Source organism: Fusarium graminearum, chromosome 3, assembly GCF_000240135.3.
Source record: "Fusarium graminearum PH-1 chromosome 3, whole genome shotgun sequence".
Taxonomy (NCBI): Eukaryota; Fungi; Ascomycota; class Sordariomycetes; order Hypocreales; family Nectriaceae; genus Fusarium; species Fusarium graminearum.
Genome location: NC_026476.1, coordinates 180566 through 206158, shown reverse-complemented (window position 1 = coordinate 206158; position 25593 = coordinate 180566). Strand labels below are relative to the sequence as shown.

The window sequence follows — 25593 nt, the reverse complement described above, 5'->3', positions numbered from 1 at the left end:
TCAGAGAGGCATAGCTGAAGCCAAGAGCTATTGCCTTGGTTTTACTGCTTGGCCGTGATGTCATTCGGTATCTTCCTCTTTAGGGCGATATGCCATTCTCTAGATAATTTAAAGTAGAAAATATGGTTTTTGCAGGTCTGATAAATTGTTCTGATTACTAGATTCCCAACCAAGTTTCAATATCTAATCATATATATCTTTTGGCACGTTGTATAACCACCAGACTATCACTCTTCTCATTGACATCCCTAAACACCAATTGCATTTTCAGCAGCACACCTAAACTCTTCAATATGTCGTCGAATACCTCCCTTCTCACTCTTACCGACATTTCGACCAGAGAATGCGATACACGGGAACTACCAAGTCGACGCCCATCTCTTGGAGATGATGTACCAACAGTATGGATTCCCATGACCAACGACTCATACGGGGGAATGTCCGAGATTTGTTCTCCAAATTCAGTTAACCTCTGGCTCAATTGCGTTCTTTGGTGCGAATTACCAGATGAATATATGGACCGCTACAAAGCCTCTGGATCGGATAGTTTTGATGCCTATTTCAATCGTCGGCTTAAGGATACTGGTATGAACATGTCGCAGGTGGTCATTTACTCAGCGGAAGAAAAGAGTGCAGCGCCTGTAACAGGTCAACCACTGAGTATTATGGGTCTGAGCACAGTGGCTCTAGCGGCTTTTATTGCCTTGAGTATTTAGATGTCTATTATTTACTTGGACTGAAGAGAGAATTGGTACAAATATTAAAATTCTAAAGTTACATCCTAAGCAAGATCCCCCTCTACATCGAGATCAGAACAATCCTTAGTGTATCTCTTGATGTAATGCATATCCCGGTTGTATGCCTCACATCGAGTCTTGGGCCAAAGCTTTCCAGCCTGTCCTTCCTGGCCTGCGAAATCACCAGCGAGCCACAGCGAGCCTTTGCTGATGTCGCTGTAGTTGCCCTTCAGGACAGGCATAGCGAAGAAGCAAGGTGAGTCGTAAGGGCTTGAGCTAGTGAGAGATCCGATGCTTGTCTTGGGCGAGCCGATCTTGCCGCCATTGTTCTCCCAGCAAGCGACAGCGTTGCGCAGAGTTCCCAGCTTGTCCATGCCCCATGAGTTCCAGGCGAATTCGATATCCTTGTTGCCACCAAACGTCTTCTTGTCTGTCTTGGGATACCAGGCGAGAATATCGAGACAACGTCCCTTCTCATCATCCCAGGCGTTGTTGGGGTTGATACACTTGGGCTTGGGCAAGTCATCTCGGACAACAACATAAAGACCTCTCCAGGCCCTGGCCATCTGCCACAGCAATGCCTTGTCCATGTTGCTTCGCATACCGGTGACGAGCTCTTCAAGACCACCAAGAGCACTGTCGCGAACCCAACCTCCCCAGCCAAAGACTCTAACGACAGGGTTCTTGTACTTGGAGTCTCCAACAAGCATGGCCTCGGGGATGTCACTCTGCGGGTGACCTTGCTTACCAAATACAGCAGCAATGAGCTTCTTTGCCGAGTCGATACCGGCCTTTCGCATGTTGCTGATGGCAGCAGAGGCTGAGCCCTCGGCATCAATGGCATCATTGCCAACTGTGACGTCGTCGCCTGTGGTCGCACTGTACATGGACATGAGACCACCGAGACCAGCGAAAGCACCTCCGAGAGGGGCGATAGGCGCAGCAGGGCCACTGGCAATGGTGAAAGCTGCAGCGAGGATGCTCAGAATGTCAATTGAGGCACTAGGGTTGCTTTCGCCAATGCTGAGACCCTTTCGGATGACACTGACGTTGCCAGCTGAGTAACTCATGTTCTGGTCAAACTCTTGAATGAACTGCGAATACCAGTTGAAGAAGTTCTGCAGCGATAAGAACATGTAGTAAAGGCCACCTTTACCCTTCTTGTTAAAGTCGGCTATGGAGTGTGTCAGTAGTCATCTTGAGAAGCCTTTTGTGAGCGAAACTTACCACATGACTTTCCAAAGTTGCATTCTTCTCCAGGCTGGAAGCAGGCAAAGTCGGCCGCTGTAACATCATTCTTGAAGATATCGCGGTACAAGTTCTGCGCCCACTGCGAGTGATCCTTCTGGGCGCTGATGTACTTGTCGGTCCATTGCTCGGCACCAGAGTCGTACCAGAACTTGCCCTTGTCCTTGATATCCTTGTAGGCCTTATCGCTGAAGCAGTCGGGCATCTTCTCATCCATGAGCTTATCGATCACTTGCTTATGAGTTAGATGACTGCCACCGATGTCAGGGAAATCCGAACCGTCGTTGCCGGTGTTGGCATTGCCAGTGCCACCGCTGAGACCGCCACCACTGGAAGATGATCTGTTAGCATGTGAAGTTTAATAGTTTGTGGTGAGCAACTTACGAACTGGCCTGGAAGTCAATACTCCAGACCATGGTACCGCCGAAGCAGTAACCATCAGCCCAAGCCTTCTTCGCTGCAAATGTCTCCTCGTCTATTGGAAGATTAGCAGCGACCAAAAATACTCCAAGACTGTGACTTACCGTCGTATCCGATCCATTGGTCATCCCAAGAGATTTGCTTCATCATGGCCTCCTCGAGGTAAATTGACTTCACACCCTTGTTCTTGATGAGGTTCTTAATCTCGCCAAGAGACATGACACCGTCTGAATCAGTACACTCGCCCTTCTCGCTAGGACCAACGAAAGAGCATCCGAGTCCGTTACAGCTCTTGTCGGCGACGGTATAGCCACGGCCATACATAGCAAGACCAAAGTTGATCTTCTTGGGATCAAGACCGTCAAACCAGAGAGGAATAGTGTTGTTGCCAATCTCACGAATATCGGCCTGGCCACGGATGATCTTGCCGAGGGTTCGAACATCCTCATCCCAGAAACCGTGAAGATCTGATATCGCGTTAGTAACAAGAAAAGTATGAAAACAATACCAACTTACCGTAGGCCATAAATCCAAAGAAGTCCACATAAGGCTCCATAGCCTTGGCATCGAACCATCGAAGATACCAGTAGTCAGGTGCCAAGGTCAAGCTGATGCCGTACTTATCACCGTAAGCAGCACGCATCTCGCGGAGCAACATGGAGAAGTTTCGAGTGTCAGCAAGCTTTCGGCCACCGCGCTTGGGCTCACCAGGGTACTCCCAGTCAAGATCAACACCCTGGAAACCATACTCGTCCATGTAGTCACGAACAGATTCGATGAAAGCAGCTCGGTTCGCTTTGGTAGAAACCATGTCACTCCAAGTTGTGTGAGTAGGCTTATCCTCATCGCTCATGTCGAAACCACCAATGGCGATCCAAGTTTGGAGCTTACCACCCTTAGATAGGTCGGTGAACTCGCGCATCTGCTTGACATCATCGTCGTGGGCGGGGGTAATCTTGAAGGAGGTAGGGTCGATGAAAGCGAACGAGTAGAAGAGATGAGTGAATCCAGTAGTGTCAAGTTGCTTAGGGGTCTTGGTATCACACTTGCGTGTGCGGACGTTCCATGATTGGTAGTAACCAATGGTTCTTCCGTTTGTGCTACCACCGCCTTTTGCGCATGAAGGAGAAGAAGCAATGTTGCAGGATCCGTAGCCGGCTTGACAGGGTAGAGTCTTGTGAACAGGATCGGCGTTGTCACAGAAAACTTCAGTAGTCTGAAGAGAAAGATTAGCTTATTCCTGGCAGCGACAGAGTCATTCAATACTTACACCGCACCAACCGGAAGAAGAGCAGCATAGGTTCATACCGCAGGGCATGTCACCGTCTTCACTGTACTCTCCACACATGGCAACAGCATCACAGTTGGAAGTACAGCCATCGCCACAAAAATCAGGTCCGTAACCACAGATACCCTCAGGGCCACAGCAGCTAATACTTGTTAGGTTGTATACGGTGTCTCGTTTCAAAGTGACTTACCTATCGTCAGCACAAGGACCGTCTTTGCAGTACAAGGCACCACTACCACGCTTCTCCAAAGAGCGTCGGGAGTGATGAGACTTGTTGGGAGTAACACCAGCAGAGGACTCGGAAGCATTCTTGGAGTTCTCGTAGTACTGATCAAGGTTGGTAGACTTGTCAATGGACAATTCAAGATCTTCAGTTGGGTTTGGGGGAGCCTTGGCAGGGTTCTGGTGGGCTGCGCCGGGTGTGATCTTCTTGGCCCACGCTGGTGCTTTGGCTTTGGTAGAAGTCAGTACAAGTGTCTCCTCGTGATGAAAATAGAAGAGCTGATTCTAAGGGAAGTCTTACTGATGACGTTGGAACGGCGATGCATGCGGACATGACTGTTGTGAGGGTGGTTTGTCGCATCACCATTGCTAAAGTCGACAAGACATAACAAGCATAGAGCAAACGCCATGAAGGCGATGCTTGAGAGTCTCAACATCATTCTGCCAACTACTCAATAGTAAACAAAGCTGATTGAGTGGCTGTTGATATTGTTGATGCTCCAAGACGTGGGCAAGACACGAACTATAAGTATTACGCTAGGTATCTGGTTACTAAACCGCTCAAAGGATGTATATCTAGTGCACATGGGATGAAATTGAACGGTTATCGAATTCCGTGCTTACATGATGGATAATTTCGTTTACACTCTATTTTCCCGCATACTCTACTAGACATGGCAAGCCTGATAATGGCACTGCCTCGGTAGCGGACTTACATGGTACAATAATCCTACCGGAGTCAGCGGTACCTGCGTAGGAATATGGACAAAGCCAAGGCACTAGAAAATCGGACCATGAGCTTTGCTAGTCAGTGAACATGCCCGTCGCCCCCAACATTGCCGAGCCCGGCTGGGCATTGCGAAGTTTAGAAAGAAACGTCCGGGTACCAGCCGACTAAAGTCAAGCTTAGGATCTGCATCCATGTTGTTTTCGTGTTTAGCGCAAGCCCGTCCCGCTTGCTACGACCGGAACACTGGGTCTAGCGTCGCTGTAGGATGAAGCGGGCCGTCGCTAATTGCCCGTTGCATGTGGCGGTTCTGAACAGGGGTTGATATGCAAGGAACAAAGATTTTTCAATGAAGGATTCTTCTGTCAAGGTTCTGAATTTTGGAATACGCGGAGAGTCCTCCCATGTATTGGTTCTCTTGAAACCGAGGTAGGCTGTGCAAGAAGACAAATTATCTTTGCGCTGACAATTTTAGTTTCTAAGCTGTATTGTGAATTTCTAAGATGACGATACATATTTTGTCAATACATGAAGAGTATCCGTCTGCCTGGATGCATCTTTCATTGAAGCATGTTGCCCATTAATTCGTTTTGCTACCCGGTGATCTTTCCCAATAACCTTAAAGCATATACATTTGTAACGTTGCATAACTAACCCAACGATCGAGGCGTTCCTGATCGCGATCCTGGTGGAGTTTATTATGGGACCAAGCGGAGGGATGGATGTCACAGCGCAAATTAACTTCTTAGTGTCTCCTTACAGGAACTTGTTGAAAAGATCGTAAATGGATCACCCAATACAGGGGAAATATAGATGTCAGCCATACGAGAAATGGGATGATAAAAAAGTTCTCCGACATTGTGGATCGGAACTTACCTGCCAAGCCGACTTGATCAGATGAGGAGGATCCTTCGAAAAGCACGGATGAAGCGGCAGAGAATGGATTACTCGGGTTCTTGGTAAAGTGCGCAGGGAACGTATAAAACATAAGTAACAGATTCTCCATATCACCGCCCTATCAGCATCGACACTCAATATACACATTGTCCGTTCTTTTACTCTCTTTGTTGACAATGAAGGCCTTTGGACTTGTCTGGCTTTTGCCTGCCTTTGCTGCAGCCCAATCTGCAACTGTCACTCTGTCACCATGGCAGACCGGCGAGGTGACTCCAGATGGAACTTGTGGAGGAAGCACTGGCTTCGTCTGCAGCCCTGTCTGGGGTGCTTGCTGTTCCAAAGATGGCCAATGCGGTCGCTCCAGCAAATTCTGTGGCGATGGATGGTAAGTGGTCTCTGTCTCTCCTGTGTTACCTCATGCTCACAGTCTACTAGCCAATCTATTGCTGGTAACTGCAATGCTGCTGCACCAGCTCCTGAAAAGCCTCTAGGTCCTGGAAGTGTCTCTCCAGACGGTTCTTGTGGCGGCGACAACAAGTTTGTTTGTGGCGGAAGTACCTTTGGAGGTTGCTGCTCGTTGCAAGGCTGGTGCGGTAACTCCACCGCCCACTGCGGTAATGACTGTCTCCCCGACTTTGGTACCTGCGGTCCTCCTTCAAACATCACTGCCAACGGCCAGTGCGGCTCGAACGGAAAGATCTGCCCCGGTTCTGGCTTCGGCGATTGCTGCTCTAGCACGGGATGGTGTGGTGATAAGGAAGACTTCTGTGGTGCTGGCTGCCAGAATGGCTTTGGCAACTGCACTTTGACCGATGCTGGAAATGTCTCAACAGACGGCTCCTGTGGAAAGAATGGCAAGATCTGCAAGGGTAGCTCATGGGGAGACTGCTGTTCTGCCGATGGCTACTGTGGCAAGGGTGATGGCTTCTGTTCTGCTGGTTGTCAGTCCAAGTTCGGTGACTGTGATGCCGAGACCAACATTTCTACAGATGGGCATTGCGGCAAGAATGGTAAGACCTGCAAGGGAAGCACTTATGGAGATTGCTGCTCTGAACAAGGATACTGTGGCAAAACAAACCATTGTGAAGCAGGCTGTCAATCTGAGTTCGGCACCTGTAATGCTGATTCGGGCAAGGTCTCTACTGATGGTCGATGTGGAGGCTTCAATGGCAAGACTTGCAAGGGTAGCTCCTTCGGTGACTGCTGTTCCATTGGGGACTGGTGTGGCAAGACTTCTCACTGTGATGCTGGCTGCCAGTCCAAGTTTGGCACTTGCAACAGCGAAGCGAGCAACATCTCCACCGATGGCTACTGTGGTAAGAATGGCAAGACTTGTAAGGGAAGCACTTACGGTGACTGCTGTTCTGCTCAGGGCTACTGCGGTAAGTCGAACCACTGTGAAGCAGGCTGCCAATCGAAATTCGGTACTTGCAACGCCGGTTCTGACAACATTTCTACCGACGGAAGCTGTGGTAAGAACGGAAAGACTTGTAAGGGTAGTGAGTATGGTGACTGTTGTTCTCAGCACGGATACTGTGGAAAGGGAGATGACTTTTGTCGCACGGGATGTCAGCTTGCCTACGGTCTCTGCCCTGGTATTTCTGCCGACTCTGAGTGTGGTTCCAGGAACGGTAGAACTTGTGCTGGCTCTGGCCTTGGAAACTGTTGTTCTGCCAATGGTTACTGTGGAAGCACAGGATCTCACTGTGGACAGGGCTGCCAGAAGGGTGCCTCCAGTGCTTGTCTGACCAAGAACATTCCCACTACCGATGGTTCTTGTGGTAGCAAGGCTGGTCTCACCTGTGCCGGTGGTCCTTTTGACGGCCAATGCTGTAGCGCTGCAGGTTGGTGTGGTACATCATCCCATTGTGGATCTGGATGGTAAGTTTATTCACTCATTGATTGTTCCAACTACATATCCATGCTAACCCTACTCTTAGCCAACGTGGATTTGGACGGTGCAACTAAGCACGACATGTTCTTTCGTCTACTATCTTACGAATCTGGGGCTATTCTATGGCAGTTATAGACATTAATTAATTCTTATCAATATATTTTTTAAATCACTCTCTCAACGACTTGTGATAGTTATTACCCTGTACCGTGGTATTTTAGTTGTCAGATGTAGTTATATTCTTGGCTATCACTGAAATCATGTAAGTAAGGTTGTCATTCCATGGAGTCGCTCGATATAATATACTTGACGTTATGTACGTAATTGATTATTTATTGCGAGCTTCGACACGGGGAATAGGACCATCTTGGATGATGAATCGCAACACGAATCAGTGACATGGAGCGGAATATCAATGCTCCGCCTGCGCCATCATTCTCCAGGTTGCATCTTAGAATAAGTCCAGATACCAACTTCACCTCACAACCTTGACTAGAAAGGAAGCATGGTCAATACTGGACAACCAAGTCGTGGCTGTACGGTATGTAAGAAGCGAAAACTCAAAGTAAGTTTGAATCTGATGATTAGCGATGGCAGTTGTACTTACTTCCAGCGAGTGCGATGGAGCGACACCTACATGCACGAATTGTAAGACCGCAGGATGGACGTGTCCAGGTCCATCCAATACTGGAGCCTTTTTCCGCAATCAAACTGCCTCAGACATGGCAAGAAGGAGTTCTGTAAATGATGCCTCTATTGCAATAGCACCAATGTCTGGAAGCTCCAGAGAACCGGAGACCTGGAAGCGACCTCTGTCACCCCCAGCAAGAGACAGAGCCACGACCTTTTTCATGCGACAGCACGTTTTTGGCATCTCAGGTGGAAGCGGCTCATTGTTACTGGGAGGTGGTCACGAATATCTTCCAATCTTGCTGAGAGAGGAGTCCGCATTCGGGTTGCTCAGTACGGTTGTCGCAGCGGCTGGATTTGCTGCCCTTTCCAACGCAGGCAATGTTGCCGAATGGCGCTCCGAGTCATTTAGGCTCTATCAGATTGCAATTGTTCAGTTACAACGCGCTCTTCAAGATCCGGTTCAAAGGGTTTCAGATGAAACACTCGGAGCAGTCTTATTAATGGGAACCTTCGATGTACAGAACTTCGCTCCCTGGATTAAACCATGTCAAGGCGCTAACAGTGGTAGACAATTGCATTCCCAGACTCCAGTTCAATGGACACGTTTAGTCAACATATCATTGCGGCGGCGCGATGTATTGAGATGCGTGGTCCAGAGCAGTTTCGAACCCCGGCTAGTGTGAAGCTGTTTATGCAAATGCGACGCAACATGGTAAGTCTATGTCTCTGATAGTGTCTATTTACTTACATCCCATCAGATCACCACATGTCATCAACTGCAGGAACCCTTTCCGTTCGAGGTATCGAAATGGTCACGATGGGCTGAACCACACCAACCAGAAGCTTACATCCCTGTGAATAAACTATCGCAGATCAATGAAGGTCTGGCTAGTACTCGTGCTAAACTGAAATATTTGGGTGTCACTGACCCTGAGATTATTTCCCAAAGTCTCATGCCATTCGATAGAATGATGGAACAATGGGCAGATGATTTGCCACCTATCTGGGAGTATAAATCGTATCGATCTATCGGACCAGATGGGATCCCTTCGAGTAGATATGATCTCCAGTACGATATCTACAATGATCCCTGGATTGCATGCATATGGAACTCTTATCGAAATGCGCGACTGCTCATCCACGAGTCGATCATCGTAGCCACGCTGAAACATGGCAGCCAAGAGCAGAAGGAAACATTGCAAAGTTCTTTCAAGATACTGAGGAGCATGGCAGATGGGATTTGTTATAGTGCAGCATACCATTTAGGGCACCGACGCCAGGATGATACAGTCATGATTCATCCAGAAACCGGGCGCCTCGACAACACGCCAGCGCCTGGAGGCTTTCTACTTCTTTGGCCTTTATTCTTTGCGGCTATTCAGAGGACGTCTTCTACAGATCAAAGGCTGTGGGTGGCTGGGATAATCCGTCAAGTAGGGAGACAAATGGGTTTGCAAATAGCCTTCTCGATGGCTGATTTGTTGGAAAAGGACGAGAAAGAGTTTGCTTTCTCAGATGAAGACACTTTCTTACTCGGGGAATGGCACCCAAATTGAGATGTCGTTATATGGTATTTCCACACATTTCTCGTCATTATTTATTGCATAAGTGTCGGGTAATTGAGTCTTTAACAGAATAACAGATTCCGAAAAGCTTAGACTGGGTCATGGTAAGGCATCCTCTGTACTTCAAGGCAAATTCGTCGTCGATCCCCCCGCGCATCCTTCGTTCGTGTCAGAACCTGAGTGAGTTAAGCTTATTATTCAGGCTTTAGATCCTTGCGAGTTGGTGTTAGCACTGTTGATTGGCTGCACCGCATGGCTAACTCAATATAGTTAGAATATCTAGCGATTGCAAGGATTGCTGGCGCATTGACCTTAATGGGTCTTGTCGGTGTTATTCATTTCTGACTGGCTACAGGTTTGATCTACGGTAGGGACACGACAATTGATCATCTCTGTCTTCATGCTATGGTAGATCCTACAGGTGTGTCTGATCTTTCCTCAGGTACATCAATTGCTAGGAGTCACTTACAAATATTGATTGACCATGCAGTAGATCTGTCTTTTTGTATACGAGACGTGTACAAAGAAGATCTATCTTACATGGCCATTCGATGGCTGGTGAATGGCTGCTCGGGTATGACTGCAAGGTACAAGTGAAAGACTATATCCAACGATGCATTAAGTATCAAATGGTCTCTCAGCCCTGCAGGGATGCGATCCTCTTTGACCCTGCTGTGCAAAAAATGTCGATAGAGATTGGCCGCTTCGCAAAGCTAACCTGTATTCATCAAGACCAGCGGATGCTGGACGTTCTACTTAATATCGCCACGGCCAGGGCATTCTTACTCCATAACCTATCACGTCTTTATTTTCTTTGGTAATATAGTACTAAACCGCCGATCTATCCCTGATGCTAGAACTCAACAATCTCTTGGCTACTACTCAGCCACGTTCGCATCAATGTGTCAAACCTACACAGCCAATAATACTCCAGGATACATCTACGTTTGAGAACATCTTGGTGATAAGGTCTCATAGGATCTGCTCCCTGAATCCTTGTTTCACTACTGCTGACAAGAAATGATCCTTCGGGTTGTTAGCGCGAAACGAATAAATGGTAAATAGTATCTCTATATGTTGGAGCTTCCATGCGAATGCAAAAGAAGCATTGTTATGTCGATCAACGAAGGTTATAAAATGCCAGCGGTAACCAGATGATTGTCACGAATATCATCCGGCATTCATTTCCTGCACAGTTGTTTCATCTTTAAACTCCGCCTATCTGCTTCGATATCGCAAACACACCAAGAACATGAACGATACTAGGAATTTCGTCATGTTTGGGCCAAAGGCCAACTGTACTTTGGACGTATGTTCACCTCTTGGATATGACGGCTCATTAGTTTCCGCTGTATCATCATTAGAGCACCTAGAACTAACCCAGTCTTTCAGCTTTGTACAATCGAAATGAGCGTATATGGCTACCGACCTTCCCTCGCTGCCAATATAACGTTTGCGGCCCTGTTTACAATCGCCACCATTGTGCACGCTTATCTTGGCCTACGTTGGAAAACGCCTTGGTTTATGTGGTGTATGATTTTGAGCTGCACACATGAGGTAGTTGGCTATGTTGCACGTATTCTTCTGTGGGTGAATCCATGGAGCTTTGGCGCGTTCATCACCCAAATCAGTTCGTTCTTTCGTCGCAGGTTGTTTGGAGATGTTGCTAACTTGCTTTAGTTACTATCACCCAAGCGCCTGTATTTTACTGTGCAGCTATCTACGCCACCCTTGGTCAGAGGTAAGTTGTATCTGATCTTGGTCATCGCCATCTTCTAAACTTGCACTAGCATCGAACACTACGGCCCGAGCCTTGCTCGCTTTCCCACCAAGTACTTTGCTTGGGTATTTGTACCCATGGATATCGTTTCTCTCATTTTACAAGGCACAGGTGGAGGCTTGTCGGCGTCTTCATCAGGAGCTAGCCAGGTGGGAGTCGATGTCGCCATGGCTGGTCTAATTCTGCAAGTCATTATGCTTGTGGCATTTAGTGTCTTGTTTGCAGACTACATGATCAGGTATCTGGGACACAAAAAGTCTAGAACTCTTGGGTCAAGGGACAAACTGTTCTTTGCCTTCCTTGCTATTGCCGTGCTAGCTACCCTGGCTCGCTGTATCTTCCGTGCCGATGAGCTAAAAGAAGGTTATCAAGGAGAATTGATCAAGCATGAAGACCTCTTTATTGCTTTGGAGGGAGTGTAAGTCTATTAATTAATTGAAAACTCTTTTGACATGCACTGATATTATTGTACAGGTTGATTGTTGTAGCAGTCTTTTGTCTATTTGTGGCCCATCCTGGCCTAGTATTCAACCTTGCGCCAAAGGTCTACCACTCAGTCGCTACGGTTGCAAATGTCTCCGAGACTGCTTATTATTCCAAGACAGGCCAATCTGAAAGTACCGTGCCGCATTAATGGGAGAGTGTCCTTCTGCACATTTCTCGAGTGTGGATCTCAGACAGATAGCAGAAGATATGTCTTGACATTCTCAGACTGGATCAGTGTTTGGGACGATTGTGATAAGGGAGCTGGATGAAACCGTTGAGTCCTAGGTTGACAAGAGTGCAGCTACAGACCGCCAAATCGGGCCTTTTTGCTTGGCTTACAGTGCAAAGATTCCTCCATTTCTGGGCTCCAGACCAGGATTGGTTTGTTCGAGTAGTGGTTTTACAAGAGTTTCACTGATTTACACCATCTGTTCATTTCTCTCTGCACGCAAGAGTCACTGTTAAAGAGGCAAAGTGTTACCCAAATATGCAGTGGCGTCTTAGTAATTGTTGAGTCGTCTAGCTAAAGTAGCAATGGATTAAACCACGTGGACATGTTTGCTATAAGTACCTGCCCGTTTCAGCGCTTGGATACATCAGATGAAACCTCAAGCTCACCAAATACATCGGACGCATCCCAATCCGGCAAGTCCTAACGCAGGCACACACACTAAGTTTATTAATTTTTTCAAGACATCTTTATCTACATTCCTAAAAGATACAGAGAAAAACTTGCATCGTAATGTAGTTCTCTTATTCCGGTAGCGTTTGCGGGGTTAATGGGGTTGGTATATGATGCTATCACTGTAGGTAATGCCTGCATGATGCAACCACTATCACAGACTTTAGATCGAGAACGGTCCCAGATAATAACGTTTCAAGTATAATATAAAGGGCCATAACCCACATGGCGTTAACAGGGGAGTGTGTTGATCTCGACTGTCTTTGCTTTTTGATGTTTCTAGCAGATTCCGACTTGGCAGCAACCAGTGTCGCCTATCATGGAGCCAGCAGCTGAGACGAGAGGGCCCGAGCTCATGGCTGTTATAGTTACCTTTTTTGCTTTATCACTTATTTCTTGTGTATTGCGGTTCTATGTTCGAATTTTCATGATCAAGGCGTTCCGAGGTGACGACTGGTTAATGGCTATTGCTATGGTATGATCATCCAATTTGCCCTGCCTTGATAATCTTGGCAGGGCCGACTATTGCTCAATCTTACTGAAATGTTCTCAGATGTCCTACACTATGTATGCTGTCTTCACTATTTACGGCATTACACAAGGGACGGGCCGACATATGGAGGATCTCGGGTTGGAGCAGATCCATAAAGCAATGATGGTGAGACGCTTCCACTTTAAATTGAAAAATAACTATCTAACAATCTACTTACACAGTGCTGGTGGCTCGGTTATATCGGCTACAGTCTCACAATGATGATGTGCAAATTATCCATTGGCTTCTTCTTGCTCAATGTGGCAACTAGCAAGTTACACAAATGGGTCATCTACATAACCATGTTCTGCTCTACAGTCTCTGGGCTTCTCTTCTTCTTCATCTCGATATTCCAATGCCAACCCATATCCTATGCTTGGATGAAGGATCAGCCAGGCAAATGCATTAACCTCAATGTCACTATTTACCTGACAATCATGTATAGCATCACTGCCGTTATTTCTGATTTTATCTTTGCGCTCCTCCCGGGACTCATCATTTGGAAATTGCAGTTGAAGAAGAGGACAAAATATTCCCTTATACCTCTCCTTGCCATGGGTTGCGTGTAAGTAAAAAACCAAAGATGTCTTACACGTCTATTTCCCTCTCCTGTCACTGTACTGACGTCGCTTGTAGTGCGAGCGCTGCCGTCGTAGCTCGGTTTCCATACCTTGCTGGGTACAGGGAAGTCGACTGGCTCTGTAAGTCCAACACACAAAGCGATCTATCAAGCGTTTATGGCGTTTAGCTTACTAACTCTTGCCAGGGCACACTGTGGATGTTGCAATATGGTCAATAATTGAACAGGGATTGGCAATAACAGCTACCAGCTTAGCAACGTTACGGCCCTTGTTTAAACTTGCAGGACATCGCCTTGGTCTCGCGAGTCAACCCACAGCATTACGTCCCTATGGTCACAAGTCAACACCGAGTTCCGGATCTGCAAACCAAGGTCACCTTGCTGGACGCTTTTCGGAACGTGCAGCTTTGTCGCCTACGTCTATTCGGCGCCCAGAAGCTGCAGGTCGAAGAATGTCTGGTTTGAACTCAAAGTTCTCTAGCGGGGGTGTAGGTGGTATTAAAAGGGAGATAAAATGGGAGGTTAATCTATCAACACACTTTAAGAGTGAAAGTGAGGTTGAGCTAAGTTCGCCCGACACTTGGGTAAACAAGCGAGATAGACAGTGGGTTTAGATTGCTCAACGGACATCTTAACCGTTATTGATCACTATTACCATCTTCTATGGACTATACTGTGAGAAAAAGGAAACCCTGATGTACAATGTGTGAGCTGGCATTGGACTTTCAGTTTCTCATCGTCCACCAATTGATCCGAATGTCTCATTCCATTGTGCCTTCACCCTTGTAAACGAAATCGCTAGTTAAATCTGCATACTCCTCATACATGGGTGGTAGGCCTGTTCTCAAAGTCTCTTTGAAGAAATCTTCAAAAGAGGTTCCCTTCACGTCAGGGTAGAGGTCTTTGCCGATCTGATAGCCCCGGTAGCGGGCGTATTCAGGTGTATTTTCCCCCATAACGTCAAACGACTTTTGGTATGCTAACATGGAGTATTCAAATATCTCTTTGGGATTGTCCTTGGTTCTGGCAATTGCATCATCAATCTCCTTGACGGTGCGCTAAGAAGTGACTAGTTAGCATCAAACTTATCGTAGATACTATGGTGATAATGGAAACATACATATTTTCTTTCAAGCTTTTCGCCGCTGATTTTCTCGACTGCGTCATACAGCTCATGCTGAGTGCGGAGTTCGGTGTAAGCAAAGACCTTTTGGTTGAGGGTCCTTGGGTCGGTGATGATACGAGCGACATAGATGCCAACGTCGCGGCAATCGGTCCTGGCAGAAGGTATATCACCGCTTCCTCCAATCGCACTGTTGTAGAGAAAAAGATTGCGATCAATGCGGCCGGAAGGAAGACGGGGAAGACTAACTTGGTACCACCAACCGACGTCGATGACAGTATAAGGAAGATGTAGTCTCTGGATATGGTCCAAGACGTTCTCCTTCTGAACACACAGACAGTTTATTAGCCCTTTGCTATCGGAGTAGAGGATTGGTGTAGGGCTACTTACATTATCCCGCGATTTCTGAACACCTCGAGGCATCACCGTAGCAAAGAAGCATGGAATGTATCGTTTCACACCTGCCTTCTTGGCTGCATTGGCCAGGATTGTTTCATCGAGCAGACAAGAAGCAATAAGCACTTCGATGCCTTTGAGCTGGGCGGCGAGATGGTCCTCGGGGTCGTTAATGTTGAAAGACATTATGTTTACACCCTTGCCCTGCAGTTCCATCACATTTGGCTTCTTGAGTGATGACGGTCTGACAAGGGCGGTGATGTCCTGTTCCCGGTGTTAGAGTCGGGATTTTTGATAAGATCTGATGATAACTCACGAATTGTGTTTCAGTCGAGGCGAGTAGACCATTGACAATGGATGTGCCAGTTTGGCCCGTGGCCCCAATGATTGCTACCTTCATGTTGGGATGTTTGTTGGAGGGGAGAGGAGTGTGCTTGACGATGTTTGGAAAGAAAGTTGTATGTAGAGGATGAGCGATTATTTTATAATTGACACATTCCAGACGCACCAGACACATTTCCACAATTATCGCTCCAATTCCCCATCATCATCGCTGAACAGCGTCTAAGCTCTCCGAAGGGGGCATGGAGATGGACAAGGGTATCTAGACTACCATGACAGCGCTGGCTAATGATTTTCCGCTGGGAATTCTTTCCGCGCGGGGTTTTCCGAGCGGGATTTGATAAAGTGGGAGTTGGCTACGTTTCAATAGGTTTTCTATTATTTCCCACAAACACCAACCATCCCTTCTCATCAAAACGTTCACATGGCATTTAATCTGATTGGCACAGGATTAGTGCGATGAAGACCTCAATCTGCTGGACCTGTCGCCTGCGTCACAAAAAATGCGATGAGACGCTGCCAATTTGTGGCGCATGCGCAGCTTTAGAGATCGATTGCCACTATTCCCCCAGAAAGCCCCAGTGGTTACAGACTGAGGAGCGACGTCTTGAAGCCCTGGCACGGCTCAAGGCCCAAGTCAAGAGAAGCGCGAAACGTCGGCGTGGAATCAGTCAAATGAGGAGCATCGCCAATGACATTGATTCAAGCCCAGACCTCAGTACATTTGAGCCATGTCCCGGTACTTCCCAAGACTCTCTTACCCAAGAGACAATGGTCGAGCCGTCATCCGAACCAGTTACTCCGCCAACTATAACGCCAACCACGGATCGGGCAGCATACATTTCGGTGTACATGGACTACATCTTCCCCATTCTCTTCCCCTTTTATCGACCATACGTTACTCAAGGCGGGCGTGTCTGGTTACTATCACTGGCGATGAATAATGCCGGGTTCATGAGCTCCATCACCAGCATCTTTTCGCTTGTCCTATGGCTTGTTCCTGCTCATGTCGGCCCGGGACAGGCAGATTGTGCCTCACAGACATTGGAAGATTTCCATGCGCAGGCCAGCGTTGCCCTTGGAAGTATGCAGCACGATTTACAACATCTTCACCAACGTGGCATCGAAAACTGTCTTACCGACAGTGTGTACTTGCTGGCAAATATGATGCAACAGCTTAGCTTTGAACTTATAATTGCGCCGTCGGGAAACTGGCAGACGCATTTAGATGCGGCTACTAGCCTGTTTGAGCAGATCCTTGAGCATCATGGCAGGGATGGCCCGACTCGGCAACTATCCACTGTGATTAGCAACCTATCTCGCCGTCCTTGGCCGGGTGCGGCTAATGCTCTTAATGCCAAACAGGGGACCTTTAGCTTCTTCTCCAGTATTTTACTGTTTGCCGATATTATCTCCAGTACAGTGCTTGACCAACCTGCAAAGCTACTGGAGTATCATTGCGAGCTCCGACAGTGCAACGCACAGCAGAAGCCTCATATAGCCCTTGAAGAGATTACCGGGTGTCACACTTGGGTTCTATTGACGATAAGCGATATTTCGAATCTCTCGAGGTGGAAAAAAGACCAGATAACAAGTGGCAAGCTGTCAAACGACGAGCTTATCTATCGAGCGACTTCGCTAGAGAGAATTCTCAACAATGGTCTTGACACATTGGATCAATCTGGAAACACAAACAACTCTCAACAAATTCCACCATTAGAGTTGCTCCTGAATCAATCCGGATCTCCGTTTAGTTTTTCTAAAGCTGCCCCAGATGGCAGATTGCCGCTGACACGGACTTGGATTTACGCAGCTCGCACGTATCTCCATTCTGTCAAGCTAGATAGCAGCACAGACTCCTCCGAGCTTGAGATATGTGTGAAGCAGACAATACAGTCCTTTGGCACCATTACTTCGTCTCCATGGATGCGGTGGCTTGCCTGGCCGCTTTGTGTAGCTGGAATCTATGCCAGTAAAGCGCAACGGTCGGAAATTTGTGCAATAATGGACTTGGTAGGTAGTTTCAATGTTTTTGGTACTATGAAGGCAGCGTTTGGAATTATTAAGACGACGTGGCAGAAGCGGGATGCAGGCGAACGTTGTCTCGATTTATTTACATGCCTCAGTAGCTTGGGATATCCAGCGCTGTTGGTGTAGTGTAAGTACGTACTGTCATATAATGGAACAGTCATATTGATGAATAGCGCTATCTTTACAAGGCATTTATCCAGGCTCACTTTTAAGTTGTATTGAATGACTATCTCATTACAATTCAATAGTAATTGTATATATATCACCCGTGACGCATTTGTACCCCGACTGATGAGTTTGAAACCCGGTTCAGATACTCCATGCCTGCCACTCTTCAAGGTACCTGGGGTTTGTAAGTACTTACCTTAGTGAACCCCACAGACTTCAGCTCTTGATCTTCGATGACATAAGTGGCTCGCTGCGGCATATATCAATCTCACCCGGAAATCCCCTGTGCCATTTTCATTTTTCTCTTTCTCCAACTTTCAAATATCAAATAATAAACACATCCTGCGCTGCAATATCTCTTTATCAGTAGTCAATACGAATGACAACGTCAAAGAAGTTAACGGCACACTTGTGACCGATGTAAGCACCCAACGCACACTTTGAGGCACAACAACGTATGGCTGACCAGCGGAGAAGGTGACGCCCCCAAATGACTAGACAAACGATTACAAAGACATGGGTGGTGACATGCAGTGGGGTGAATTCGGCGATGTCGCCGAGTTAGCCAAAGGATATTGTCTCGATGGCACGGTCAAGCCCCTCTTTGCCATGGAATCCTACACGGGTGAGGCTATGTCCCTTTTCGAGCTCAGTGGAAAGCACTACCTCTACAACGCCATCGAAGGATCGTTGTACCAGGTTAACCAGCCCAATGACCTTCAGAGTATTGTGTCGACAATTGATGATCCGGAAAAGTGTTTGAGTGAGCTTGAAATTGAGGCCCTCTAGATATAGCTACAGGGTCGTGTCGCGGGGTTGAAGTGGGTTTTTGATGCATCAGGGTTACCCTGTGACTGGTTGAACAGATCCGGAACTCGTAGATCAACATCCCGTATTCAACTAGGGCTTCCTATGCATTTACCCAATATATGCAGCAAGTCTTGTTTAATCACAGATGTAATGCTGAGAATGCAACCTCAATATGCTGTTGGCTCGTAATAGCTTGAGATTACGTATTGAATACGGTAGCACCTATCATATTTTGAGCAAATAATTTGGCCCAACAGAACCACGCCATTTCGTCAGCCTGAGAAGGTCTAGTGCAGTAGTCTGTTGCAGTGCATCGGTCTTAAACCAAAGAGACACCAAGACTGCTGGGAATAGAGCAAGATTTCTTAGCGTCTGTCTGATTTAGCGGTATGGGTCGGCGATTGCCAACCTCATAAGTTAAGGATTTCATATATGAAGCTTTCATTATGTATAATATTACTATATCCTTACATCCTTACACAGTCGATATTATACTACACCATGAACAGCCTTCGCGAAGCCTTGCTTGCTCCCTCTCCAAAAGGAATATCTCAACAAGAATTGCTCAAAAGCATGTCTCGGGATGAAGAGGATGTGCTCCAAGCCGTCGCACGAGGAGAATTTGAAGAGCTTCGAGGCATGGCGCGTTACAATCGAACCTGGAATATCAGCAACAGTTATTGCAGCGTTGGTGATGGCGTCGATTCTCTCGAGGGCAACCTTCATTCTATCTGGCATGTTTACTACCAGCTGAGCCGACATGCGTCTCATGAAACTGCTGAGCATGACCGGCTTGTTCTGGACATTGTCAGGTTCCAGGGACTTGGGCCTTTGACCAGGCCCGTATCGGGCTCCTATGGGATTGATATCGCACGAACAACAGAAGGTACACTGTGGAATGATTTGCCCTTCTTAGTCTCTGACATGACTAAGTTCTGGATGGACAACTGTGCGACGCTCTCAGGCGCTCATCGTCTCAATTTCGCGTCGTTCTTGGCCAAGCTGGCCTCGACGCGGGTCAGCAATGACAAAATGAGTCAGATTGCCCTCCTTCTCTTCCGGTCTGTGTTTGAAGATGCACGAGATCTTGGCACGGCTGGGGATGCAGATGACGAGGACAAAAAACGGGACATGAGAGACCTCACAATTGCCCAACTGCTCCCTTCTGCTTCAGTGTGGATCAACGAAGCGGGTTACAACATCATTCAACTGTCGGATGTCTCATGGAACGATTGCCCGAGTCCTGTTGGCCATGGTGGCCCCATGTTTACCCAGTCAGATCTTGGCAAGCGGTGCCCGAATGGATTCACACCCTGGCGGTGGATGTTCTGGCTCAAGCGTCTGCATAAGATCCGGGATGAGGCGAAGGAAGCCAACGAGAATGGCCTTGAGGAGTCTGCTGTTGAGGCTATCGAAGCAATGGTCTCCAATGTGGAGGAACGGAACTCGGAGATTCTTAGGGCTTATCAGGATGGTGGTGAAGATCTGCACAAGGATCAGCATTTTTCTTGCTTGCAGGGTTTGCTCAAATCTCACACTGAGAATACCGACAGCTAGTTACCCTAACAAACAGAACATCCTCATTTATGTACCAATTTTAAACATCTGAATTTACCTCCCTGGAGAAGTGCTGTTAACTTAGAAGAATCTCAAATATGGGGACTGTATACGAGATGTATCCTACTTGAAAAGACGATGGCTTTCTTCAAGACACATTCATTGCCTTAGTTAGTCCAGGGTAATATCACCAAACAGACGACGCGATCACCTGGGGCATAACGGAAGACATTCTAGGTCCACTTCAGTTCTCAACATGCAAGCTTTCATGAAAAATCGCACATATTCAAACCAGTAATAAACCACAAAGACAAGACAAAGAAATATAAAGGCTGTACAGCTACAGTGGCGGAGATATTTTCATCAGGTCTGTGCGGATCTACGTTCTTCTCTCGGCTAAGTCTGTCATTGTTTTCAGGCTGCATTGCTCAATGCGGCAAAAAACCTAGCCACTCCGCTAGTGTCAATCGTATTTGGTAATGAATTCTCATGCCAGCTTCGTCGACCACTGATAGATCAACAGATCAGCAGATCAACAGAATATACAAAATGCAACCAAACGATTTCGGATGGTCGGCATGGGGTTTAAACCTACTCACTGTCCGTGCATCAAAGTACAACTGGTCAAAGCACCTACCCGTGTCAGTTGTTCATGTAGGTAAGCTTACTCTCGGGTGGGCCCGAGACTATTGTCCCTTGTCATGAAGACAGAAACAGTAATGCCCGAAACTTCTTCTGTTTTTTTTACGAGCAGCATTGTGATATGTTTTCAGACGACTATGCAGCTTCATCAGGCTGAGTTTCTAAATAGGAAAGTGCTGTGCTACTGCGACAGTGATAGGGATTAAGTAAGCTGCATGAGAGGTCTTAGTGCTTATCAAAAATGTCGGCAGTTAGATTTAGTTTTCCTATCCTTCAGTATTATCCGGTTGGAATAGAGACAACCTATATCTTAGACTGAAAAATGTTCGCATTTCATATTATACTATTGGTTCAATGCCTGAATCTTCAACGCTAAAAAATAAACCAGAATTTACTTGAGATATGAATAGGTGGCCACCTACGATGCGAGCTATTTGTCCTGCTGTTGACCGTAAAGGAAAAGGTATTATTAGACGCGCCATTATTTATTCTTTGCCGCAGGTGTGAAATGCCAAGTGATGACTGCTTTTCAATAACTCCACCCAGCTTGCTTGCATGCGCATAGCCGCGTTGTCGTCGTACTCCAATTAGCCAGCTTCTTCCATACGGTTCAGCCAATGATAAACATACGCCAATTACATGAACATAGCAACGATGTGCATTGAACCTATTCATGCTCTGATCCTCTGGGATTTCTGTTGGTCTTGGAATCTGTTGCATTGCATACAGAGCAACTGAGAAACATCCGTGATGCTCAGCATAGCTCTGCGAAAAGAGAGATGAGAATTTGTTAATCGCTATTGCAAGGCAGAATTTGTATAAGAATGAGTCCATGTGTCTGCGTTTGCTGAAGAACCAAATCAAATCAACATCTCTTCTACTCAGACATTCACATCAGACTCCTAGCCCAAGGAAAACTCTCCCAAGTTCATCATCTACATTCTACAACATGCAGTTCTCAACTATCATTCCTCTCTTTGTTGCCGCCATGGGCGTCGTAGCTACCCCCGTCAACTCTCCAGCTCAAGAGCTTGATGCCAGAGGCAACCTATTCCCTCGTCTGGAATACTGGGGAGTAAGTTCAATCTCTAATGTCTTGAGGGAATATAAACTAACCACATTCTAGAAATGCACCAAGGCCGAGAACCGATGCAAGTACAAGAACGATAAGGGTAAAGACGTTCTTCAGAATTGCCCCAAGTTTGACAACAAAAAGGTACAGCTTCACAAGGTTCCGAAAAAGTACCCATGCTAACTACTGTTTTCTATAGTGTACCAAGGATGGTAACAGCTGCAAGTGGGACAGTGCTTCAAAAGCGCTCACCTGCTACTAAACTCCTCATGACAATCCAAGACTCCTGAATGTCTTTATGCCCCACTGTGGTTGCAGCAAGCGAGGGGTCTCTCATATCTCTCAAGGCCAACTTGATTGCGCAGAGTTTGGGCTAGGGTATATCATGTTTCTGGAGATCGAGTGGAAGAAAGGTTCGGGTTGGAATGAAGTTGAATTGCGACACTCATTTGTATCTAGCTAGATATTTTACTGATCAGAATGCGGATTGTAACGTCTCTTGTAACTTGAATGCCCTGCGTGAAATATCTTGTGTCAGTTTCAGTTCTTTAGAATGTAGATGGTCCTTAGTCAAAACCTTTCCCTTGTCCTACAATTTTGCATGTTGTATTATTTCTTTCATCATACCGTATTTGAATGGTCCATTAGTAACTTTTAGCATGCTAAAATGAATTTTATTTACGGTATCTCAGACTTTCGATGGTGTAATGAACGCTAAGTGAACGTTTGAACTATGAAGCTATATGTACTTGAACAGTTACTACAAACACTAGGCCACCATGTAAGTTTTAGAGGTAGAATTTATCTCACCCAGTACGTAAGAAAGATTAGTCAGTGATAAAAATGGGAGCATGCGGCACATGTCGCATGAATTGCACTCCTGTGACTGCCGAGCTTTGCTTGTGATAAGCCCACTTGACGCCAAGACGAAGACTGTGACAGACGTGTGATAAGAATTAGCTTACTATTTGCCGCACCATCTTATCCAAATTGCATTCATGCCAGGATACCAAACGTCGACCAGTGGTGTTGCCCTACCTGTCACACTGCCAATACCGTCTAGTCTTCAAGTAGTTATACCTATAGCAGCTGGAAAACTCCCCTGCAACGTCGCTTACCCAACTGGGAAGGTCCGCGTCCGAAAATCACCCCTGCATTGCAACCACTCACCGGATGTGTTATTCCCACCACTTTACCACCGTTGTACGCCTTACCCTTTTCCGCTTAGATGCAACGATATGGGATCGGCTTTTTCCGTCTTGACAGTTTTAAGGGTCTAGATGAGGTTGTTATTTGACAGCTGGACCCCTATAGAATGGCATTGGTATAGATTCACGAACAATGCTATACCTGACGTTATTGAGCGATGGTAGCCAAGTCACCGTTGTGATGAACTCTATTTCGTATCCACTGGCTTCTTGAAGCAAGTATATCTTGTAGATATCGCTGCTAGATGTTGGTCTTGTCACTCCAACTCAGTCATCGACTTGTCATTCTTTTAGCATTTGCATCATTTCCACCATGAGAACCTCGTTCTCGTCCATTCTTTTTAGCCTCTGGCTACTCTCTGCAGGCGTGGTTGCATCGCATGAGACACACACCTCGATCGACGAGTCATGTGGCTGCACAGTCAAGTACATTGTCGTTGAGATGCCGCCTCAGACTGTCTCGTCCGTCATCGATACTACTACTACTACCGCCGCTCAGGAGACTGCCTCTATCAGAGCGAAGACTACCCCCGTTCGGTCCAAGACGTCTCAAACTACGATCCACGCATCATCCACATCTCACCATAACACTACTGCGACTTTTATTCCCAAGACTCCCGTAAAGGTCGACTGCAGCAACCCCAAGAATGCGATTCCCAAGAAGAAGATTGCCATGTCTTACGGCGACCTGAGCGATGACGAAGTTGTTCAACAGAATGCGAACACCCCGAAGCCATCGCACAAGCCCTCCAACGGGACGTTCTCTACATTCAATGCCAACAAGAACACCACCACCTCAAAGGGACCTAGTGGATCAATCGATATGGATCTCGTCATGAACCATCCAGCTGTTGTGCTCGACTACATCGATGCTATCACTTCAGTCGAATGCACAGCTGACACTATTGAGGTCAAGTTTGGCAAGGCTGATGTATTTAACAATGCGATCAAGACATGGCTAGATACATTTATCCTTATCACAAGTAACATGGGTAATTGTAAAGCAGCCAATGGACAGGCCTTCTACCTTGTTGATCGCGTCACTTCGGACAAAAGCCAGAAGTCCATAACTTGCTATGCCTCGGAGCAGAAGCTGGAAGACATCGCCGGTAAGTTACAAATGCATGGATAAGAGTGAATCTAACGTTGGTAGAAACATGCGAAATGTCCTTCAACTCGATTCCTGCCACCAAGCTACGAAAGCGCCTCGACCTGAATCCCAGCCTATCTCTCGACTTCGGTACTGGACTCGCAAGAGACACTGTTCTTTTCAGTGAAGAACCGTTTGTCAACATCAAGGCTGAAAAGGCTGAGTTTTCTTCCACTGTTTCCTTTTCTGGACGCGCCAAATACAACTTTTGGAAGTTCAAGGTCAGTAATTGGTATCGATCAGTAATTGGCAAAGTACTAAACATTAATAGATGGAACATCTTTACTTCGATCTCAACACACGTTTCTCCGCCGATGTTGCCCTGTCAGCTGATGTAGCAGCAGCGTGGTCGCGTTCCATCCTGTACGATCCTGACACTCTGACCTTCACTGTCGTGGAAGTCCCTGGCATCCTGTCTCTCGGACCAGGAATTGCTTTCGCTGTCGGAGTTGACGTGGATACTTCCGCCGCTGTCGCAGTCCACGCTGGTGCAGGAATTTCCATCCCTTCTGGAAACGTTCACCTTGACGCTCTTGATGGAAGCAAGAACAGCGCTACAGGATGGGAGCCACAGTACACATCCTACGCTAACATAAGCGAGAGTGTCGAGGTTGGTTTGAATGCGAGTGCGTCGCTGACTGTCCAACTCACGTTCAAGTTGCTCGGCGGTCTTGTTGATCTCAGCAGTGGACTCACAGCTACACCTGAGTTTGTGAACAAGTTCAGTCTGGATGCAGCTCAATCTGGCCATGCTTCTAATGGTGGTGCTGGTGGTTCAATCAGTACTCCTCCCGGTGGATGTGGTGTATCTCTCAAATCGGACTTTGTGTTTGATCTCGATGGATTTGCGACTAAATGGGTGAAGGGCAACTTGTATCATGTGGAGGTGCCAATCACTGACATTTGCTACGCGTTCTGAGATTGTATAGGTAGGGTTGGGGTGAAGGAGGTTTAAATAGCAGTGACAGAAGCATTTACGCAGCAATTCTTTAATGTCATAAATGTTGTCTCCTTGATAATAAATTATTATCAACCGAATGTGTGAGGCGACTATCCACCTTGGTACTTGGCAGAGAAAATATGACCCGTAGTTAATCTCGTTGCATAAATTTATCAATCGTATTGAGTCGTGTAACATCGTTCAGCTTCGCTCAGCTTCGCTCAACCTCGCTCAATCTCGCTCAACCTCGCTTAGTCTCTCGGCACTGCCGGTAGTCTAGCCTCTATGCAGCCAAGTACCGGCATCGCAGCGGCCTCGTCATCATTTATGGGAAACTTTCATCATTATCAATGTCTCGAGGACTGCCAAGATCAGTATGCGAGGCTGTACGTTGAAGAACCTTAAATCGGGTTCCATAGCAGAGGATTATTCTTGAGCATATATAGTAGGGCCAATTCTAGAA

General features: G+C 46.8%; 10 protein-coding genes across 10 annotated transcripts; 8 read left to right on the top strand and 2 right to left on the bottom strand.

Annotated features, from left to right (window-relative positions):
* Positions 1–781: 781 nt before the first annotated feature.
* On the bottom strand, positions 782–4241 carry FGSG_04752 (uncharacterized protein; the record flags this gene model as incomplete). Its single annotated transcript, XM_011324892.1, has 8 exons — positions 782–1911; positions 1965–2314; positions 2370–2460; positions 2510–2872; positions 2922–3621; positions 3676–3835; positions 3884–4133; positions 4217–4241. 8 exons carry the CDS (start codon positions 4239–4241, stop codon positions 782–784), a joined length of 3069 nt encoding a protein of 1022 aa, XP_011323194.1.
* A 1574-nt stretch (positions 4242–5815) lies between these two features.
* Positions 5816–7287, top strand: FGSG_12603 (uncharacterized protein; the record flags this gene model as incomplete). Its single annotated transcript, XM_011324891.1, has 3 exons — positions 5816–5924; positions 6031–6921; positions 7007–7287. 3 exons carry the CDS (start codon positions 5816–5818, stop codon positions 7285–7287), a joined length of 1281 nt encoding a protein of 426 aa, XP_011323193.1.
* Positions 7288–8023: 736 nt separating this feature from the next.
* Positions 8024–9622, top strand: FGSG_12602 (uncharacterized protein; the record flags this gene model as incomplete). Its single annotated transcript, XM_011324890.1, has 3 exons — positions 8024–8630; positions 8651–8778; positions 8825–9622. 3 exons carry the CDS (start codon positions 8024–8026, stop codon positions 9620–9622), a joined length of 1533 nt encoding a protein of 510 aa, XP_011323192.1.
* Positions 9623–10883: 1261 nt separating this feature from the next.
* On the top strand, positions 10884–12045 carry FGSG_04750 (uncharacterized protein; the record flags this gene model as incomplete). Its single annotated transcript, XM_011324889.1, has 5 exons — positions 10884–10940; positions 11024–11261; positions 11312–11372; positions 11422–11829; positions 11886–12045. The coding sequence occupies 5 exons, from the start codon at positions 10884–10886 to the stop codon at positions 12043–12045; spliced, it is 924 nt and encodes a 307-aa protein (XP_011323191.1).
* Positions 12046–12898: 853 nt separating this feature from the next.
* FGSG_04749 (uncharacterized protein) lies at positions 12899–14305 on the top strand (the record flags this gene model as incomplete). Its single annotated transcript, XM_011324888.1, has 6 exons — positions 12899–13054; positions 13133–13237; positions 13294–13676; positions 13748–13812; positions 13878–14179; positions 14237–14305. The coding sequence occupies 6 exons, from the start codon at positions 12899–12901 to the stop codon at positions 14303–14305; spliced, it is 1080 nt and encodes a 359-aa protein (XP_011323190.1).
* Positions 14306–14452: 147 nt separating this feature from the next.
* Positions 14453–15610, bottom strand: FGSG_04748 (uncharacterized protein; the record flags this gene model as incomplete). Its single annotated transcript, XM_011324887.1, has 4 exons — positions 14453–14749; positions 14812–15138; positions 15205–15474; positions 15527–15610. 4 exons carry the CDS (start codon positions 15608–15610, stop codon positions 14453–14455), a joined length of 978 nt encoding a protein of 325 aa, XP_011323189.1.
* Positions 15611–16011: 401 nt separating this feature from the next.
* On the top strand, positions 16012–18540 carry FGSG_04747 (uncharacterized protein; the record flags this gene model as incomplete). The annotated part of the gene is made up of 2 exons (XM_011324886.1): positions 16012–17524; positions 18266–18540. The coding sequence occupies 2 exons, from the start codon at positions 16012–16014 to the stop codon at positions 18538–18540; spliced, it is 1788 nt and encodes a 595-aa protein (XP_011323188.1).
* Positions 18541–19062: 522 nt separating this feature from the next.
* On the top strand, positions 19063–20118 carry FGSG_04746 (uncharacterized protein; the record flags this gene model as incomplete). Its single annotated transcript, XM_011324885.1, has 1 exon — positions 19063–20118. The coding sequence occupies one exon, from the start codon at positions 19063–19065 to the stop codon at positions 20116–20118; it is 1056 nt and encodes a 351-aa protein (XP_011323187.1).
* Positions 20119–21709: 1591 nt separating this feature from the next.
* Positions 21710–22094, top strand: FGSG_04745 (uncharacterized protein; the record flags this gene model as incomplete). Its single annotated transcript, XM_011324884.1, has 3 exons — positions 21710–21835; positions 21887–21976; positions 22032–22094. The coding sequence occupies 3 exons, from the start codon at positions 21710–21712 to the stop codon at positions 22092–22094; spliced, it is 279 nt and encodes a 92-aa protein (XP_011323186.1).
* Positions 22095–23353: 1259 nt separating this feature from the next.
* FGSG_04744 (uncharacterized protein) lies at positions 23354–25178 on the top strand (the record flags this gene model as incomplete). The annotated part of the gene is made up of 3 exons (XM_011324883.1): positions 23354–24149; positions 24194–24411; positions 24462–25178. The coding sequence occupies 3 exons, from the start codon at positions 23354–23356 to the stop codon at positions 25107–25109; spliced, it is 1662 nt and encodes a 553-aa protein (XP_011323185.1). The 3' UTR covers positions 25110–25178.
* Between the last annotated feature and the right edge of the window lie 415 nt (positions 25179–25593).